Genomic DNA, 18,704 nt, shown 5'->3' with positions numbered 1-18,704 from the left:
ACAGTATTTACTCAGGTTTATGTGTCTACGGCAATAACCAAGACTGTACCGAACATGTAGCACCATGGGTCCAGTTTACATGCTCTTATGTGTTGGAACCAGTCGTCTATCAACAGCTTCTGGACTCTTTAACTGAACGTAGCATCTCAGAAGTCAGGTTGCAGTTTTATGTATTCATGAGTTTTGCCCATGGCTAGTTTTCTAACCAACAAGATGCGACTTGTAACTAAGATTGTCTTGATGATTATAAAAAGACCTGTTTGTCTTCTTTTAATGAAAGCTAGCTGTTCCTCCCTGCTTCCAGCCTAGCATATGCTAAGCTATGCTAGTTATGTTGTCTGGTGTCCAGAGCACAAAGACTAAATCTATATCTGACCTCTCTAACTCCCAGTAAGATGACAAACCAGCGTATTTTCACAAACATCAGAGCGTTTATGGCATTTGTCTTATTTTTTTGCTTAGTTTTATTTTAACCTGCAGTCTCGATGTAGCCCTGCAACACAGTTTCGAGCTTAACTGCAAGTTTAGGTAACATTGGTCGTAAAGTGTCTGACACACAACTGTAATGTGATGTTATCCAAACCATATAATAACGTATTTTTCTATTTGTGCTTCAACAGGGCGGCAGCGTATCTTTCCCGCCTCCCCCTCCTCCTCCTGGTGGCCCCGTGGCTCCTCCTCCACCACCTATGATGGGTGGCTTCCCTCCCCCTCCACCTCCTCTACCGTTCAGCTGCCCGCCTCCTCCACCACCTCCCCCTCCGCCCGGAGCACCGCCTCCTCCGCCCGGAGCTCCTCCCATCTTCGGAATTCCACCTCCTCCTGTCCCCTCATCATTCAACTCAATGGGCACTATGCGCTCCAAGTCCATCCCTCAGCCTTCTCATCCCCTCAAGTCCTTCAACTGGGCTAAACTAGGAGAGGTGAGCTAACACTTGCAAATTTCGCGCTGTTAGTTTTGTTAAAAGTTTATTTAGTTTAACAAGAAAATGTCATTTTGCAATATCAGCCCATTATGGCCCCACAGATCCTATGACTTAGTAGTGTGAGCACAGATAATCTGCAGTGTAAATGAGGAAATCCCTGTTTATGCTCTCTTTTTTTATTTTTATTTTTATTTTTTTGTCATTGCTACACAGGTTTGCGGTATGCGAACACCTGAACGAAAAAAAACAAACAAACATTTATTTCCGTTAGCATGTATTTTTCACAGTTTAATACATCATACAGTTTCCCACCATCAAGGTTCTGATATTGCCATATTTCCAGACAATCTCCAACTTTTTCTTGACATAAGGGCTAGTTTTAGAAATCTGAAACTATTATCATATTTAACGAGAGAAGATCTGGGAAGCCGATACCGTTCAGGAAAAAAAAAAAGATTTAGCATATATGACTGACTCCTATAATGACCATGATAAGTATTAAAATTACCCTCAAAAATAGCCTCATAGGGCTCATATGGTTAAATTCCTGCAGCAACAAGACACGTGCAAGTATTAATAAATCTGCAACCTCATATTTGTACATCACAGCCCTCTCTCCAGTTATAGAAACAGACATTCAGCTTAATTCTTGAATTGCATTTCAGAACAAAAGCTTAAGATATTTAGCCATGTGCAATGTGAAATACTGTAGAATTATTCCCAAAATAGCATTGACTTGATGCCATTATACAAACTTTTTCAACAAGCAATTCTCATTCTTAATTTCATCATCATCATCATTGAACTAAATAACGAGCAGCAGATCTGACTGGCTGTGTTTGTGTTGTGCCACTCTGCACCCTCCACACAGCAAAGTGGAAGAAACCATCCACTCAATCAACTGCTGGGGTGTTGTCATTTTTCGCTGTGATTGACACAGCAGAGCAACAGAAGCCATGACTGGTCAAGGGTGTCCTTATTATTCACCACACCCTTATATCTCTGCATATTTAAGTGTAACTTCAGTCAGCCTTTGCTGCACCTACATGAACCAAAATAGCAAGTGCACTTGGAGACACTCACACAGTTTGTACGTCCAAGACCCACCGCTTTGCACTCCATTGCAATTGTGTGGTTAAAATAGGGCCCGGGGTCTTTTTCTTGATTTTATTGAACTACAGATTCAAAACATCTGTTCATTCCTGATCTGAATGAGTATATGAAAAGAGCACAAAACCTAGAAGTGGTGCCTTCAATATTAATCAGTGGGTAAATGTTAATCCCTTATGTCTCTCTACTCCATTTCAGAATGTAATCAATGGCACCATCTGGAACGACATTGATGACCTGAGAGCTTTCAAGATCCTTGACCTCAAGGACATAGAGAAGATGTTTTCAGCATATCAGAGACAGCAGGTTTGGATTTGTTCGCGAGTGGGTGTTCTGGAATACGGTTGTATGACTTACAACTGAGTGTGTGTGTGTGTGTGTGTAGGCGTGTGTGTGTGTATGTGTTTGGTTTGGCGAGCGTGTAGTAAATGTAACTGTTCGAGCTGAGTTGGAGTACGATTTTGGCCTCGATTCTTTAACCGTGTGTATTAGTGAAAGTGTGTGTGATGGGCTGAGGGGTGGGATGTTTTAAGAGGACTCTCGAGAGTGCCAAGGGTCCAGCTCCAGGCTAACATGAGCAGCTGTTCACTGCTGAATGCCTTATTGTAGAGATGCCACAGAGCTCAAGCTTTGCACTAGTATCTGCAGAGCATTTGTGTGAGAACCGGCAAACTGACTGCGTCTTCACGGGCTCATGAGTCAGGGCGATGCGGAGGAAACAGTCGACACCACTGAAGTCACGAGGAGTCACGATACAGGAAACTTTTTACTGAAGCTAGTGTACTAAAATAAAGAAGCTATTCACAAAATCATGTTGAACCAAGGACTAAGTAATAGGATAATTGCAGTATGTGTGCCTTTGTGGCAATACCACAGAGTACATAGTAATTACTTCCCTCTGGGCTACAAACTAATTGCACACCACTTGTCATGTGATAATATTGGGTACAACTGCATAAACCAATCTATCACATTGCTTTAAATGGCTCGTAACCGAATGTTAATATGCCCTAATTAGTTTCTAGTAATCACAGTTTAAAGCAAAGTCTTTAAGACTCACTGAAAGATCAATACTTAGTCCCCTTTGAGGCATTGCCGTTGTTGAATTTGTTTATAATGTATTTTACAGGCTTGCTTAAAAGCCTTCTGACAGCTAAAAGCACAACGTCTCTTTGCAGGCTTTTATTAAAGAGTAATGGGTCATTTGAGGTTGTTGCTGACAGTGATTTACTGTGGGTATTTATTTATACAGAGCAGGTTTTTATTGGCACAGGCCAATGGTTAAATGCAGATCTCTATGGATATGGCCACATAAAAACCCAAGATCTTCCTGGCTTTGACAACTCACTTCCATTTGGCAAGAGTGAGATTCAATTCAACACAGGGCGATATAGCAATGTTTATCCATGGCATAATTGCTTTTTTTTAAACTTGTCATTGGTCCTTCTTTCAAAATGGGCTTTTGTTTACATTTGCCCTCTGTAGGATTAGGTACCGCAGTCATTTTTCATGCTCTTGTTTTTCCATGTCAAGACAGATGTAGACGCAATCAAAAGAATACATTAGAACAATCATGACCTCTTTAAGATTACAGAAACCAAAATAGAACAGGGTTTAAAAGCTTTTTTTGTTCACCTATGCACCACAGCCTCCGATACAGAAGTCATGAGCCCCTGATGACTTGGACAGTAGATGATTTATGTTTTTCTCACAGAGGGCTTCCCAGCTTCAGCTTGTAGTATGCATACAGTAGTTGTAGTTCTTTGCTCTAGCCATCACCTTTTTTTCTGCTTGAAATGCTAATCTTTGCATGTGTTTTCAATTTTTTTGTGTCTCTCTACACTCCGACTGCCTGGGCAGGACCTGCTAACTAACCAATCCTTCAAACAGGTGAGTTGAAGATCTTCCAGCTTTTAGAAGACGTAGTTACCTACTTTCATTGCTCTGTCACATTCTCCTCTGCAGTGCATCAGCTAGTCAGCTACTTGTACAATGAATGGGTTACTGTCTCTAAAGCTGGTGTTTTTCTCGGAAGTCTTCAAATATGTGAATCTGGCATACCTTAGTGTTGAAATCCAGATTTTTGTATTACCAGTACAGCAGATGTTACCAGTTCCCTGATGCAGATTTGCAGCATCTTTCAGCTCATTGTTTTGATTTTACGACTCACAATTTGACTGTTTCGGTTTAGTCTCACTGCCTTCATTAGCATCTTTTCCAACTGAAGCAGGCAGCTTTTAACTGCAAAATAGTTCAGATGAACCCAGTGTTTACAACCAGCCCAAAGCCAAATACCAGGCAGAAAGTTAGCACTTAGCTGGTGAGCACATTTGAGCATTTAACTGTTTCCTCCACTAAAACTCAGCTACAAGTGGAGGTATTCTGCACCTACATTCATCACATGGTCAGAAATTTAACATAAAACATTTAAAGCATTGAACGATATTTGTTTTAAGTCAAAACATTATTTTTGCCACTGTATGAAATAAACAGGAAGATGCAAATGCATAAACGTGCATAGCTGGGTAGCTGTAGACATCTTCTGTTTTAGTGGAGATTTTGAAAGCTCGTCACATTAATCTTCATCACCACTACCTTATTTTTCAATATCATCCCCGTTTTCATCTCAGTTATTGTGCTAATTACTATAATTCCCATCATCATCTTTAATTTCTTAAATTGTCATAATTCATCACAGTGACCAAAGCAAGAATACCCTGAATGTACGTGCAGCCACTTACAACAGTTCAAACACCTGACCACATTTCGATCAGCATCACTTAATAAATGTTAGAAAAGATGAGGGGGCTAGTTTCCAGTTACATTGGGTGTAGCGCACATGCTGTGCAAGCTGGCAAAGTTGCCTTTGGCAGTTTTCAGTGAATGGGAGTTGTCCCCCTAACCCGGTGCCAACCTCAGTTTGCTGCCAGCCAGTACGGGTCAGCACGGGCATGGAAAAACGACACTTTCTTTACAAGCCGCATCTGTTTTACATATGTCATACCCAGCAACCTCAGAGAGAAAGTTTTCTGGCAAGCAGGAAACCAGCTCGGACCATAAATAGAATGTGTCTAACATGCAGCTCCAACCAGTTTTCTCAGACATGTATTCTTTCCCCTTGTGGATTTTAATACTACATTTGTGTGAAGCTTACAAAAATATCGGACTGGCTTGAATCAAGTTTTCAGTTGCGTTTCCTGTTCCTCTGAGAGGTTTATAGGTCTGCCTGCGTTGTGTTAGCTGTGGTGACTCACCAAAAAAGCTCCTCCCAAGACCTGCTTCAGATTGTTTGACATTTCTCTTTTTTTTTTTTCCACAGTTTTTTTTGTTATATGTTTTTGTGCACCTTCTCAAACTGAGTCAAGGGTTGCTAATGTTAAACGAGATGTGCATTATGGTCTATATCAGTTGATGCATGGCAAGTGGCATTCACAGCCACTACCTGCAAAAACAGGCCAGGGTACTTGATCGAATGTCAGCTAAAGTGTTTGGCTGGAGTGCAGCCTTTTAGTCTGTGCTTAATAGTGGCAGTAATTAGACAACTGCAACAGCTGGCTTTGGTTCTTGAGGGGTTTTTTATCTGCTCTAAATTAACACATTGTTAAATGCGCAGAAGGGGTTGTCTTTCAGTGAGACAAAGATGGTAGACAGATGTGAGGAAGAGACATTTTATTCTGCACGATGTGCATTTTCTGAGAGCACAATGTTGCAAACTTAATCGGTTTCTCTGTCTTATCTATTTACAGAAAGAGACGGGCTCTATGGATGACATATACGTCAGCACACGGAAGGTCAAAGAGCTGTCAGTCATTGATGGCAGACGTGCACAGAACTGTGTCATCCTGCTCTCAAAGTAAGAAGTCACAACCAGAATGATTACTTACTGCATCATACCATCAGTAAACAGCTGGTTATTATCTGGTAATTAGTTTATAATACTAAAGAGATATCCTGTGATTTCTGATGACTGTGACATAAGTGACACTGCAGTCTTCAGTTCAGAGGTCAGAGCTGTAACTCAGTGTGGAGCTGTTGAAGACGAGTGTTTCTTACATCTGGTACCAGAACTCTGCTTTTAATGAACACACAAGGACATCTGTCAGTGTAATTAACCTCAGATCCAGTTTGTTTTTTGTTTTTTTTGAAGAGCAAACTGATTCATATTACAGACAGAAAGCATTGTCCAGATGAGGATGCGTCTCAGGAAGTAAAGTTCAAATTTCAGCAGGAAATTTTGTCTATTATTACGCATTCAAGCACCATCAGTCTCCACATTAAGTCACATGATTAAATTGGGACATATGTAATTGATCCCTCTCCTGAGAACCTGCAAGTCCCACTGCATTTGACCTAGAATCAATTTTTAACAAGCAATGATCCAAAGCCTTTTAGATAATTACAATCCTAACCAATCCCCTCTACAGATCAATAAATGGGCTTCCTGAACCTTTGTGTGTCTGACCAAACAGCAGCATGGTCCCTGCACTCACGATTGTGTCAATAGCGAATGACCCTGGGCCACAAACTAGACCCAAATGGGGTCAGGGTTTGGTCAGTAAGGCTCTGATGCACAGACTAAATATGCTGTTATTGATCACAACCCAACACACATAACACTGATCAGATGTACTGCAAACAGCTGGCAGTGTCCCCGGGAGGGCTTCACTGCTCCAAAATGGGTATTGGTGGCAGTCCACTTGTAGTTTTGTTTTTATTCTGAGTTTGTTATGAATGTAGTTACAATAAACATCTTCTTCCTTTTAAGGTTAAAAATGAGCAATGAAGAAATCAAGAGGGCGATCCTAGAGATGGATGAGAGAGAAGAGCTAGCCAAAGATATGTTGGAGCAGGTATGGTTCAGTGCTTGATGAATGACCTTGTACACGTGTGAGAAAGCAGAGTAGCAGAGCGTACACATCTGTTGTGATTGTTTGGGTCATAACAATGTTTATGGATTTACTTGACAGAAAGAGAAAAAATGATGTATTGTTCAAAAACAGGCCTCAGAAGGGTCTGATGTTCAGAATATCACAGAAGTGACTACACCTGTGTGCCATATCACTTAAATGTTAGATTATTCCAAATTGTATCACCTTACAGTAACTGCATGATTTCAAAGTTTACCGGTAGGGTATTTGCAAGGCCCCTTCAGTGCAACAAGAGTCACTTCATCACTGGTATTCAAATCTGAAAGTGTTTATATGTTCAACTTTATTTTTTGATGACAGACTAAATCCTGCTCAGCATGGACTTTAGCAAAATTCTGAAGAGATAGATTTTTTGTTGTTGTTGTTGTTGTTGGTTGTGTCGGCCCTGCCTTTTTCTATGAAATGCCTCAAAGGTTTTCTAATCGATTCAAGTCAGGTGACACACTTGACAAGGTCATAGCTTCACTATTTTCTTGTTTAGAAACCTTTTGCTCTCATGCAGCCCTATATCATGATACTTCACCCTCTGTGCTTCACTGTGAGGACTATGCATTCACTGTGGTAGTCCCACAAAACATGCTGGACCCCTGAACAAACTGAATTTGGTCCCATCTGACCAAAGAATGTGCTCCTATTAATCATTAGGCATGATGCAGAAAGGTTTCAGTCATTGAGCAGAATGCCAGCGATGAAACTTTCAGAGGCCTGGATCTTTTCAGGTTATTCTGCAGTGTAATATTACATTCATAAAGTTTTTGGTAGATCAACAAACATTACAGGTAAAACAATATAGTAGAAAGCTAAGTAATACCAGAATTTTTTTGTAATTTGTTGCAATACATGTTTGTTTGCTCCACAGAGTACTGCATTAACATTTGGACTAACATTGTATTTGCAGCTACTGAAGTTTGTCCCAGAGAAAAGTGACATTGACCTGCTGGAGGAGCACAAACATGAGCTGGAGAGGATGGCCCGGGCTGACCGCTTCCTCTTTGAAATGAGCAGGTACCCAAGAGTACATCATTATATAACTCTCTGCTTCAAGTAACAGCACTGGTGTTGGGTATCTGATTCTCTTGTTGACGACATGTTTCAGTGCAGTCAGGGCTGGTTAATGTTTAACAGGTTCAACTTGTAAGAAAGCAAAACACAACACTGTGTCCGCGTGTTGAAACGGATTTGATAGTCTATCGCGTGTAATCAGAATGGAAGTATTCCAAGAATATGCAGATTTTGTGCAGGATCAAGGCATGTCTTTTCAGAAAGAGAAGCTTTTGAAGCATCAACGGGAGGGTGTTATCAAGAACAGGCCCCAAACTCCAGAGTGATTCATCATTTCGCTGAGCTAAGAAGTTATGGCTGTCCTTTGAGGCCCGCAATCATATCAAACAGTGGAGACATTTTAAATCAGTGCCTTTTTTCTGCACTCCATCCTTCCTCAGAATCTACACTGTTTGTACAAGATAATTAAGCCTTTTCATTTCCTTTAGTGAAATATTACTCTGTCCACTTTCTTTCCTTTTGACCGCATCTCCTTTGGTCTGAGTAATACATTTGGGAATTCGTTGTTTCCTTTTTTTTGCCATTTAATATCCCCTGTCCCTCTTTGAAATTTCCACTCCCTCCTTTCGAGCAAGTTTAACATGCCCATTTGTCAACTTTCCAGCTTGATGGGAGTCTATTGGATGATAAAAGCAGTGAAAACTGAGAAAGGGAGTTTTGCACAATTGGGTGACTTCTAACTTTTAATTTACACTCCCCTGGAGACAAGTCCAACTTACCTCCCTCTCTGTTTTTTCCCCTTTTCTCTTCCTTTTACCTCTCCCCTTTCTTCATCAGAATTGACCACTACCAGCAGAGACTGCAGGCTCTGTTCTTTAAGAAGAAGTTTGCAGAGCGTCTAGCTGAAACCAAGCCTAAGGTTGAAGGTAAGGACACACACCTCGGAGGCCACTAAAAGTAACAGGAGTCAGAAGTGAACTTTGTGATACAGAAAGGAAAATATTAAGCTTTTCTTCTTCAATACTGACATTGAAAGGATTATAATTAGAAGTATTATGTGCATGAGCCCAATTTACTCCTTTGTGCCTTGGAGTTCCATTGTTGTCCAAGAACTATTAGAAATACATCAGTGAGTCGCAGTGTGTGACATGTTCGGTCATTACCATGAACACAAACACTACTTTATTTGGACTCTACATATAATGTCCTGCTGCTGTAGTGCTGTTTGTTGAAAGTGGCCAGCTATTTAAGGAAATACTCTTCATAAAATCATATTTGTGACCTATTTTGAAAGACTTCATCAGAGAGGACTGGGCTCAGGGTTTAGTGCTCCAGACAGGGTGGAGAAGTCAGAAAGGACTAAAAGACAATAATAAAGTGTTGTATAATCGCAGATTTTCATTTGAAAGACACAGATATTAGTTGGCATTAGCTTAGATTCTCTGATCTAGCGGCACTCTTTCAACATGGTTTAAGTTTTACCTGAAAATGGAGCAGGAGATTACATTTTGGATAACATGTTCCAGGGCATACCACATTCACATTGTACACAGATACACACCCAAAAGCCAAAACAAAAATGTCATCAGCTTTGTGCACTGTGACCAGTGCTGTTCACAGTCTCATCTTTGTCTTGAGTGTACACGTGTGTCTGCAAGGTGAGAGAGGGTGGTCAGCTGTATATGGGCCCTGTGTAGTTTTTCCTTTCAAGCCAGCTTCCAGGTTACCAAGGAGGCTGTTTTGGAAAGCTGGCCCATGTTGAGAGGGGAGAGCGCCTCTCATAAACACTGCAGCTTACTTCAAAGACGGAGGAAAAAGGCTGCTATGAGACATGTGTGCATGCATGTGCGTGCACAGGGTGTGTCGTGACCTAGCTGTCACAGCGTCTGTTTGAGCCAGAGCTACTTGACAGAAACTTCTCTGCTGGCCTCAAAGCTTGTCTGGGCTTTGATGAGCACATCACATCATTTTTGCCAGCAGTGTTTTATTTGCAGTGAGTGCTAACTGACACTTTAGTCCCGGTAATCTGCAGAAATGTTGTCAGATAGTCAATTCATTCTAGTTTCAGATCAAAGAACTTTTTTTTTTTTCTGAAATACATTATTCAATGCCACGAATGGAAAGAAAATATGAGCAGAGGCATAATCCTGTGAGTTGAGTTTTGGTTCAAACCTCCAGAATCTCAGTTGTTGCATCCAAATATTTCCAGACCACACTGTTCATCGATGCCCGTTATAAAGTTCTCATCTCATTTTATTATTCATGTTACTTCGTCATATATTCTAGAAGAGACTGTGTTTCTCTGGACCACCCAGCGTGTTCAATAGAAGCATTTCACATGACAGTGCAGTGTGCAGCCAGGTCTTTCTGCCTCCAGCAGCACACTGTCAGCAAAGCCAGAAGAATAGTTCCCATGCTGTATCACAGCAGAAAGAACTGTAACAATAACAATAAAGATTTTGTTAATGATTTTCACATTCACACTGAGGTTTCCTCTGTGGAGAGGGGGAACCACCTGCACTTTGCCAGACATGTCTATTCTCAGAGGGAACGAAGCGGACAGTATGGGGATGTGTTTGGAATATTCCCTTCCCCCTGCTGTTTTATGGAAGGACTTGATGGGTTTCCCCACCAAGCTGCCCAGTTGTTGTGGGGAATATTGATCACTCATCATGAAGGATGTGAAAAATGAAGGAAAAGATGAGAGCTTTTGGGCCACACTCAGCTGAGGCTTGAGTTTCTCTGTGTCTGTGGAGGTTGAGTAAAGAAACAGAATGGAAGGGAACGGTTTTAAAGCCAGTTTGTTATGCAACATAAAAGGTTGAAAGTGCAAACATGTCAGTCACCAACTATATGATCTCTCCAGCTGCTTCTCTCGCTCTCTCGCTCTCTCCGTTTCTCTCCAGCTATCCTGAATGCATCCAAGGAGGTGGTGCGGAGCAAGCGTCTGACTCAGGTCCTGGAGGTAGTTCTGGCCTTCGGCAACTTCATGAACAAAGGCCAGAGGGGGAACGCCTATGGATTCAAGGTGTCCAGCCTCAACAAGATCGCCGACACCAAGTCCAGCATAGACAGGTGGGCCAGGGGGGACTGTGGACATCCAGTTAACCCTCAGCTTCTTAGACTGATGCACTGAAAATCATGCTGCCTGCAGTGACAAAACTCACTGTAACATAGAGACACACATGTCAAGCACACATTGCAGGAATCAGTGTGTCTACTGCAAATTACTATCTGTGCTGATCTTTCCCCACAAAAAAAAAAACAGTTTTTTAGTATGAAAAGTAATAAAACGCACTCTGTACATTCATTGTTACCTTGGTAACAGGAACTGCTGGCAGCTACTGCAGCATAATTTCCCATGGCTCAAACTTGTCAAAGCGTAAACAATAAAATGGGCTTAGCATAGCACACTCACTCCATTGCCATGACCTAATTCCACACTACATACCGCATCTAAGCAGGTGTTGAGTTTGTAGTGTTTTCACACTAAAGAAGTGACAAAGTAGTGTATGCGCAGGCAGCGTGCAGAGTGAATACAGTAGATTTCATAGTGTAATTGATGCACGATATTTTCCCACAATGCAAAGCAAAAAGCCTACGTTGCAAAACAAACTATCTTTTCTTTAAAAAATTAAACGTATGTTGATATTTTTGTTTTAATTGATAAAACAGTTCATATGCTGATTAGACTGCCTCACACAGTGTACAGAATTAATATGCAGTGAAAATTTGAGACACAGCAATTGACAATGTAATACTTGTCACTTCCTATTTAGTTCCAGTACTCATATATCTACGTGGAATGTATAATTAACATCATTTTCTATGTACTTGGAACACTTTTTTTTTTCTTTTTTTTTTTTTTTTTAATAAATTCTTGTACAAAAGTTTGCTTTAAAAAATGTGTCCAAACTATGAAAGCAGAGTTGTAGGTGAACTGGTACACTGGGGAGGGAAGAGCGCAGGACTTCATAGATCTGCAATACTGTAAAGCCATTTTAAGACAGGAAGGGATTGTTGTCGTGGAAACAGCTTCTAAATATCTAACATTGATACACAGAAATTAATTTTTAGGGGATCAAATAAATGATTGGATAGGGACTTATCCCAATTCTGAGCAAAGCAGTGTTACCAAGGTTACTTTAGTTAAAGGTCGCTTGACTGTGTTTGTTTGTCTTCACTTGTGATTCACAGAAACATCACCATGTTGCACTACTTGATCATGATCTTTGAGAAGAACTACCCAGACACGCTGCACATCCAGGAGGACCTCAACAGTGTACCAGAGGCTGCCAAAGTCAAGTGAGTGTGGCTCATTTCACTGTGCAGATGTTTGGAGGGAAAAGACTGCAAGTGGTTAAAAGCACTGCAGCTCTTACTTTTTGTAAGAATGCTCTGTATGATATGTGGTTCGTTTAATAGTTAAAAAGTCATTTAAAATGTAACATATGACACACATTCAATCTGAGAACTTGTAGCGACGTGCAGTACAAGAAAACAGCTGACAAGGATTATCTCCATTTCTCTCTCTTTAGTTTGTCAGAGTTGGAAAAAGAAGTGCACAATATCAAAAGTGGACTGAAGGCTCTAGAGGCGGTGAGTTGTTATGCGCTCCCTCCCACTGGTTCTTCTCCTGTCTGTAATTATGTTTTCAAGCGGTGCATAGATGGACAGCAGAGTGAGGTGTTTAAACACTGGTAATGTTCCACGCACTGTTACATGGATCACATTTGCTGCCACACACAGAAACAAGGACTTCGGTGCAAATACACACCTTGCAGTTCACAGAGAGCTGAAGCAAATATAAAGAATGAGAAGCATGCTTCAGCCTCTTCAGCTGGACAGTTTTTAGTTCGAAAATCACGTGTCTGGTCTGTTACCCCCTCCAGGAGCTGCACCACCAGCAGAGCAGGACGAGGGAGCGCGGGGATAAGTTTGTGGCCGTGATCGGGGACTTCATCACTGTGGCTGGCTTCAGCTTCTCTGAACTGGAGGACCAGCTGAGTGAAGCCAAGGACAAGGTAACTTAACTGGTTAACCATTCATTTCTACAGTGAATAATGTATGCAGACGTCAGAGAGGATCAAGTGTAAGTTCATATGTCCATGTGGGTGGCTTTAATGGATTCTTGGCAATTTGTTCCAAGCCTGCATGTCGGACAGACTGAAGAGAAGGAAGGAAGAGTATTACAGAGCACTGATGGGAGAAACTGTGAAGCCTCTGTGCATTCATTTGGATAACTTCTGCAGAGTTTAGGAAACCCAGCATTGAAAGATTACCCTGGATTTCCCCTGGCTCCTCTCTTTGTTTGTCTCTACATCCACTCTCCTCCTTTTTACAACTGCGATAAATGGCCTTTTGTACCCTACTGGCTCAGGTATTGATGTATGGTAGGAAGTATGTAAGCTGAAGATATCAGCGGGACTGTGGAAATCCCAAAGTAAGTCAGTGTTGAAAAGATTTATGTGAACATGTTATTTAATTTGCAGGCCTTCAGTGCTCACGTTACATGCAATGTAAGCATAGTACACTACACTTTATGATGAGGATCTTCCAAAATAACCGACATAGTGATGCTAAAGAGTGCAATTGCTTAAACTCTCTAAAGGATCAACAGATTGTAAGAGAGATGGCACAAAAGAGAAGAGGAAAGACCCTTGGGTCTTAGATGGAGCCTCCCGTTTGCTTAATTGTTTGTTAAAGGAGGAGGTCTGTTAAAAATTGGAGGAAAAATGCACCAGTTGGGACGTCACTGGAAGAGAGCGGGAGGAACAGGGCACCAGTTACAGCTGTAAAACAAAAGAACCTGTGTTCACTGGCCCAGACTCTAAACTGTGTCTATGAGTGTGTGTCTGTGTGCTCGGTAAGTGGGGAGTGTGACACATTGACTTAGTGCTTGTCAAGGCCCTCTGACGCTCTGTTAGGTTTCCAGTGAAATACAAATATGGAAGTGTGGGTGTGTGCTTCGTGTTTAAGAGTGAAGAGGATGAGTAAACAGAGTAGACAGCCCGCCGAGGCTGATGAAGCTCTATGGCAACAAATACTGTATACGTGTGTGTCTATGAGAGACACACACGTGCTCACTAGACACTACTACATACATTACAAAGGATTACAGTTACGAAAGGTCATGTGGGTTATTGGGACAGAGGTTTCCAGAGGAGGGAAGGGATTTTTGTGTCATACAGAGGGATTGGTCGGGTTTATACTTAACAACACACCCACACATCAACGTGTCCAGAGAATACTCTTTGTAGCCAAGGGCAAAGCAGAATAAAAAGCCGAACAGGGAGTGCTTCACGATACACGTATACCACGTGTGACTTTGTATGGGAAACATTATGATCTGTAGTGGGAAATGTGGCCTGAAAAACCCAGGTTACGACACAAATGTGAATTTGGCTTCACAGCAGATGGGTTGGAACGTTAAATACGGCACCTATGAGTGTCATTAATCTGCCTTCATCAGAAAGCCGTTCAGGTCTCACACCGATGTCTTTGCACGTTATAGCCCATTTGTTTCAAATCATGTATGTTCACATTGCTGCCCACAATTTTCCAAAGCTCACTAGTGTAAATGATTTCTGAATCGTGTTTTACTGCCTTAAGAACAGCCGTTATAGCTGGTTATGAGTTCCTATAACAACAGTACGTGAACTGACCTGCAGAGACTTACTTGATTTAACTAATCTGCCACCGCATGTGTAATGTCTGCTTATTATTATTAGTAGTAGTAGTAGTAGTAGTAGTATTATTATTATTATTATTGCTATCATTGAAGTCATGTAATTTTTGTTGATTTGATGACAACAACATAATATGCTTTTTAACATAAAGTCATTTCCTATATTGCTCCTAATGTTTACACACTCACAAACCTTTATCAGGATAACGATTTAATGTGTGACATTTGGTACCGTTAAAGTCCCTCTCTGGTCATTTATTAAACCTATAAAGACACATATCTATGTATTGAAGTTACATGTTTTTGCCTAAATAAATAATAAAATAATCTCTTCCTTCCTTAAAATGGCTTAGCTGTAACTCTACACTGATGCTTCCTCGAGAATATGCAGGTCTATGAAGTCCTGCCTCTTTTTCATCCGCCCCTTTCCCAACTCGAGCACACCAGCTCACTTTTGACTCTGCTTAAACACTGTAAATCTTCTCTATGCCATACAATGACAGGTTGTAATATCTGAAGAAGTATCAATACACTGTAGTTTTAAGGTACAAATGCTCCACCGTGGCATTGATTGCTTTCTTTGATCATTATGTGTCTTCCAGCGTCTAAAAAGCACCATATGGACGTGTTAACATTGTAAAAAATTTGACTTATAAATATAAGTATTCGCGAGTTATAGTTTTTTTGTCAAATAAACAACTGAGCATTGTAAAAGCACATAAATAGTAAATAGTGTATGTAGCAGGCGTATCGATATATATGTTAGCATATAACGTATCTTGTGTGCAATGAAAGAATGAAAGGTCTGTGACTTACCTGAAAATTAAATATATTTTCAGGCGTTATTAGAAGAGCATCTAACCAACCTGACTTCACTGCAGTCTCCCTGCACATTTGGAGTATTTTGGTCATGCTTTCATTCTGACTAACCACTAATTTCCAGCACTTATTTCCCAGTTGCCTACTTCCATTGAACCACCTCACAGCTGGTAATCGTCAGTACCAATATAAACTATGACACCATCTCTCAGTTTTGTTTTTTCTTCCTGCACTTCAATATGGAGTCCAAAGGGTGACCTGGGTTGGACTGAAGTCTGGCCACCCCACACAAACCAATAGTAAAGCCTGTTAGAGGGCTACACACTTACTCATAGGACTGGAACTACAGCCAAACCCTAATATCGTTTAAATTATAATCAGAAACAATTAAGAAACCACACCTTGGAAAAACCTTACCATTTTTTTTTTTTCATCAATTAAGGGTTACATTAAAAACATATTATAAATGAGTTGTTATGATATACATCTACATTGCAGTCATGCCTGCTGCATAAGCAAATGACAAAAGTAAGTGATCAATGCAACAATGTGACCCACATCAATTTGTCACATAGGAAAAAAAAAAAAGCATCGTTACTTGGTGTGCCACCCCAGTCTAAGTAATGATCTCTGAACCCCCAATATAAAAACTGTCTGGCTGCAGCACTATTCATACATTGACAGAGATAGACTGGTATGGTGTGTGAGTGTGTGTCTGTGTGTAGAGACATTCCAGGGAGCTCTCCGCTAACTGAGGGACTACTGTAAAACAAACTTAGCTCATTTCCTCAGATCTTTACTGTATTACTGTCTGTAAAGGGTGGAAGATCAGCTAAAAAAATTATCTGATTTAAACTGATGACATCGCTATATTCCTGTACACGCTTGCGTTGGATAAAAGAGGAGGTGGTTTGTGTTGTTTGTAAATACCAGTGATTTATTCAGTTAGCTTTCACTGCATTTGCGTAGCACATTTGCAGAGCAAGCACAAATGGCAGGATGTTTGTGGTGTTTTTAAAAGAAAATTACATCTAAGAAGGAGAAAAGTCATAACTCAACATCCATGATAAAAAAACAATCCAATATAATTTGAAGTCAAACAGTAGGAGTAACGTTGATTCTCCATCAAGTACACAACGAGATAATTAGCCTCTCACAGAGCGCGGCTGTGTTTGTGTCTGTGTGAGATGAGCTAAATCTGTGTGACTTCACATTCTCCACTTCATTGTGTGTGTGTGTGTGTGCTCGCGTGTGTGTGTTTACTCATTCAGCACAGACCCGAGGGGACGAGAGGAAACAGATTTGACCAGACACATAATTACTAGGAGAGAGAGGGATGATGGTGGGGTTGCCATGGTGACCGTTCCCATAATGACAGGATGGTTTTGCATCCTCAGAAAATAGCGATCCCCAACTCTGTTTTATCACAACACGAGGACCACATGCTGTACAGTTTACGAGCCTCATATCGGCTAGAGTGATATGATGTTTTCTGTCACCCCTCTCCCACTCAAGACAGAGCAGAGTCGTACAGTACAGTTAAGGCCCTGCTTTCAACTGATTTATTTTGACATTGACAGTGATTTTTGTCTGCAGCATAACAAAGTGATATGTTAGCGCAGTTATTTGCTCATGAATGTCCACCACACAGACAAGTTCTGAGTTAGAAATAGCACCTCTTCAAACCAGATACAGTACATCTTACACATTAGTAATAATGATTAAAATGCTCTCAAAAGGCCATTCTTCATAATAACTTTTGATAGTACATAAGTGTTACCAGGAAAATGCCCCTGAGTAAGTTTATATACGTCAAAGTTGTTGCTCATGTTGGTGAGTCTGCAGAGCATTTTCATGTTCTACCCTCAGCTCCACAGAGCTTATTCACCAGCTTTAATCAAATTCGTCGTTTTGGTTCTGCGACTCATCATCAGCATCCTTTCCAGTCGAAGCAGACATCTGTTTTCAGTAACAGAGCTGTGGTAAATCCACTGTCACATTCCCTGCACAGCCCCAAAACAGAAAAGTGACAGTTAGTGACCTGTTGGTGAATACAAATGAGCCTTCAAAACAGAACTGAAAGGCCAATGTTTGACTTACGTCCATCACATGGAAGTGACTAATGTTGCTTATGGTCTGCTGCATCTATAATCTAGCAAATGTTAGCAAACATGTTCACAACTTTATTAGGTATTACTATGACATTATTGTGTTTTTTAAGTTTGCTCTGTTTCACCAAAGTGACTACAAAATGCAACCTTGCTGGTAGGACTGTAATACTTCAACTGCACATTCACTCATAATATGTTGGAAACAGTTTCTGATGTCAGTTTAAACAGAAAGAGAGCATGTCATGTATTTATTTCCTAAAACTATATAATCAGGATTAATAATTTTGCCCTTTAAAAATGAATTGTATTTCCACACCATGTAATCAATTACAAACCTGCCCTGATGTCCTTCTGATAGCTCTTAGAAAGAGTCAGTGTGCTTTTTAAGTAGAACTAAGTCAGACGTTTATGTGGCATATGTTGTATCATGTTATGTTTAATATTACTGGCTGGGCCAATAGTGGTGTATTCTGCTGTATACTGCAGTACAGAGCTCAGTGCGTAGGAATGTAGAGAAGGTTTGGCTGCAGGCATCGTCCTGGCACAGAGCACTGAACAGCTTGAACAGAACAGGGTGGACATACGGTGGTCAATTCATGCAGTCATTCTCTTCCCCTGCGTGTGTGTGTGTGTGTGTTCCTGCAGTTCTTGTTAACATAAAGCATTCATGCCAGTAGGTGAAGTTGAAGCACATGCAGATGTAAGCTCATGTGTTCCTTTCACTGAGAGGATTCAGGAGCAAAGTAGAGAATTCAGTCCGTACATTTTAGAATCAGCTCGCTCTGTCAGTATATCCATATTTAAATGTTAGATTTGATAACTATGTGCAGGCCTGCTTTCTGGTCGACTTAGATCAAAATTAAAAATGACATGTTCTTTTCAGTTTGCCAAATCTCTGAAGCACTTTGGGGAAGAAGAAGGAAGGATGCAGCCTGACGAGTTCTTCGGGATCTTCGACACGTTTTTACAGTCGTTCAGCGAAGCACGGCAAGACCTGGAGAACATGCAGCGACGTAAGGACGAGGAGGAGAGGAGGGCACGGATGGAGGCCATGGTGAGAGAATAAACCTGAGTCAGCCATGACAGATTATACTAAAAGGACATGCTCGTTTTTTTCTTA

At 40.9% G+C, this 18,704-nt stretch overlaps 1 protein-coding gene across 3 annotated transcripts in view; it reads left to right on the top strand.

Annotated features, from left to right (window-relative positions):
- Positions 1–18,704, top strand: part of daam2 (dishevelled associated activator of morphogenesis 2) — a 98,099-nt gene that overhangs the window by 74,766 nt on the left and 4,629 nt on the right. For 2 of the 3 annotated variants that reach the window (XM_008302225.1, XM_008302233.1), the window contains exons 14-25: positions 621–923; positions 2,235–2,342; positions 3,897–3,926; positions 5,783–5,889; positions 6,802–6,886; positions 7,863–7,969; positions 8,804–8,892; positions 10,873–11,041; positions 12,164–12,271; positions 12,505–12,565; positions 12,859–12,990; positions 18,468–18,638. In XM_008302225.1, coding sequence (XP_008300447.1) covers positions 621–923; positions 2,235–2,342; positions 3,897–3,926; positions 5,783–5,889; positions 6,802–6,886; positions 7,863–7,969; positions 8,804–8,892; positions 10,873–11,041; positions 12,164–12,271; positions 12,505–12,565; positions 12,859–12,990; positions 18,468–18,638 — 1,470 coding nt within the window. The remainder of the gene's footprint in view (positions 1–620; positions 924–2,234; positions 2,343–3,896; positions 3,927–5,782; positions 5,890–6,801; positions 6,887–7,862; positions 7,970–8,803; positions 8,893–10,872; positions 11,042–12,163; positions 12,272–12,504; positions 12,566–12,858; positions 12,991–18,467; positions 18,639–18,704) is intronic. The other variant, XM_008302241.1, reaches the window with a different exon arrangement.

Source organism: Stegastes partitus, unplaced genomic scaffold (genome assembly GCF_000690725.1).
Source record: "Stegastes partitus isolate 25-593 unplaced genomic scaffold, Stegastes_partitus-1.0.2 Scaffold36, whole genome shotgun sequence".
Taxonomy (NCBI): Eukaryota; Metazoa; Chordata; class Actinopteri; family Pomacentridae; genus Stegastes; species Stegastes partitus.
Note: the sequence above shows the minus strand (reverse complement) of the source record. Positions and strands in the feature narration are given on the sequence as shown.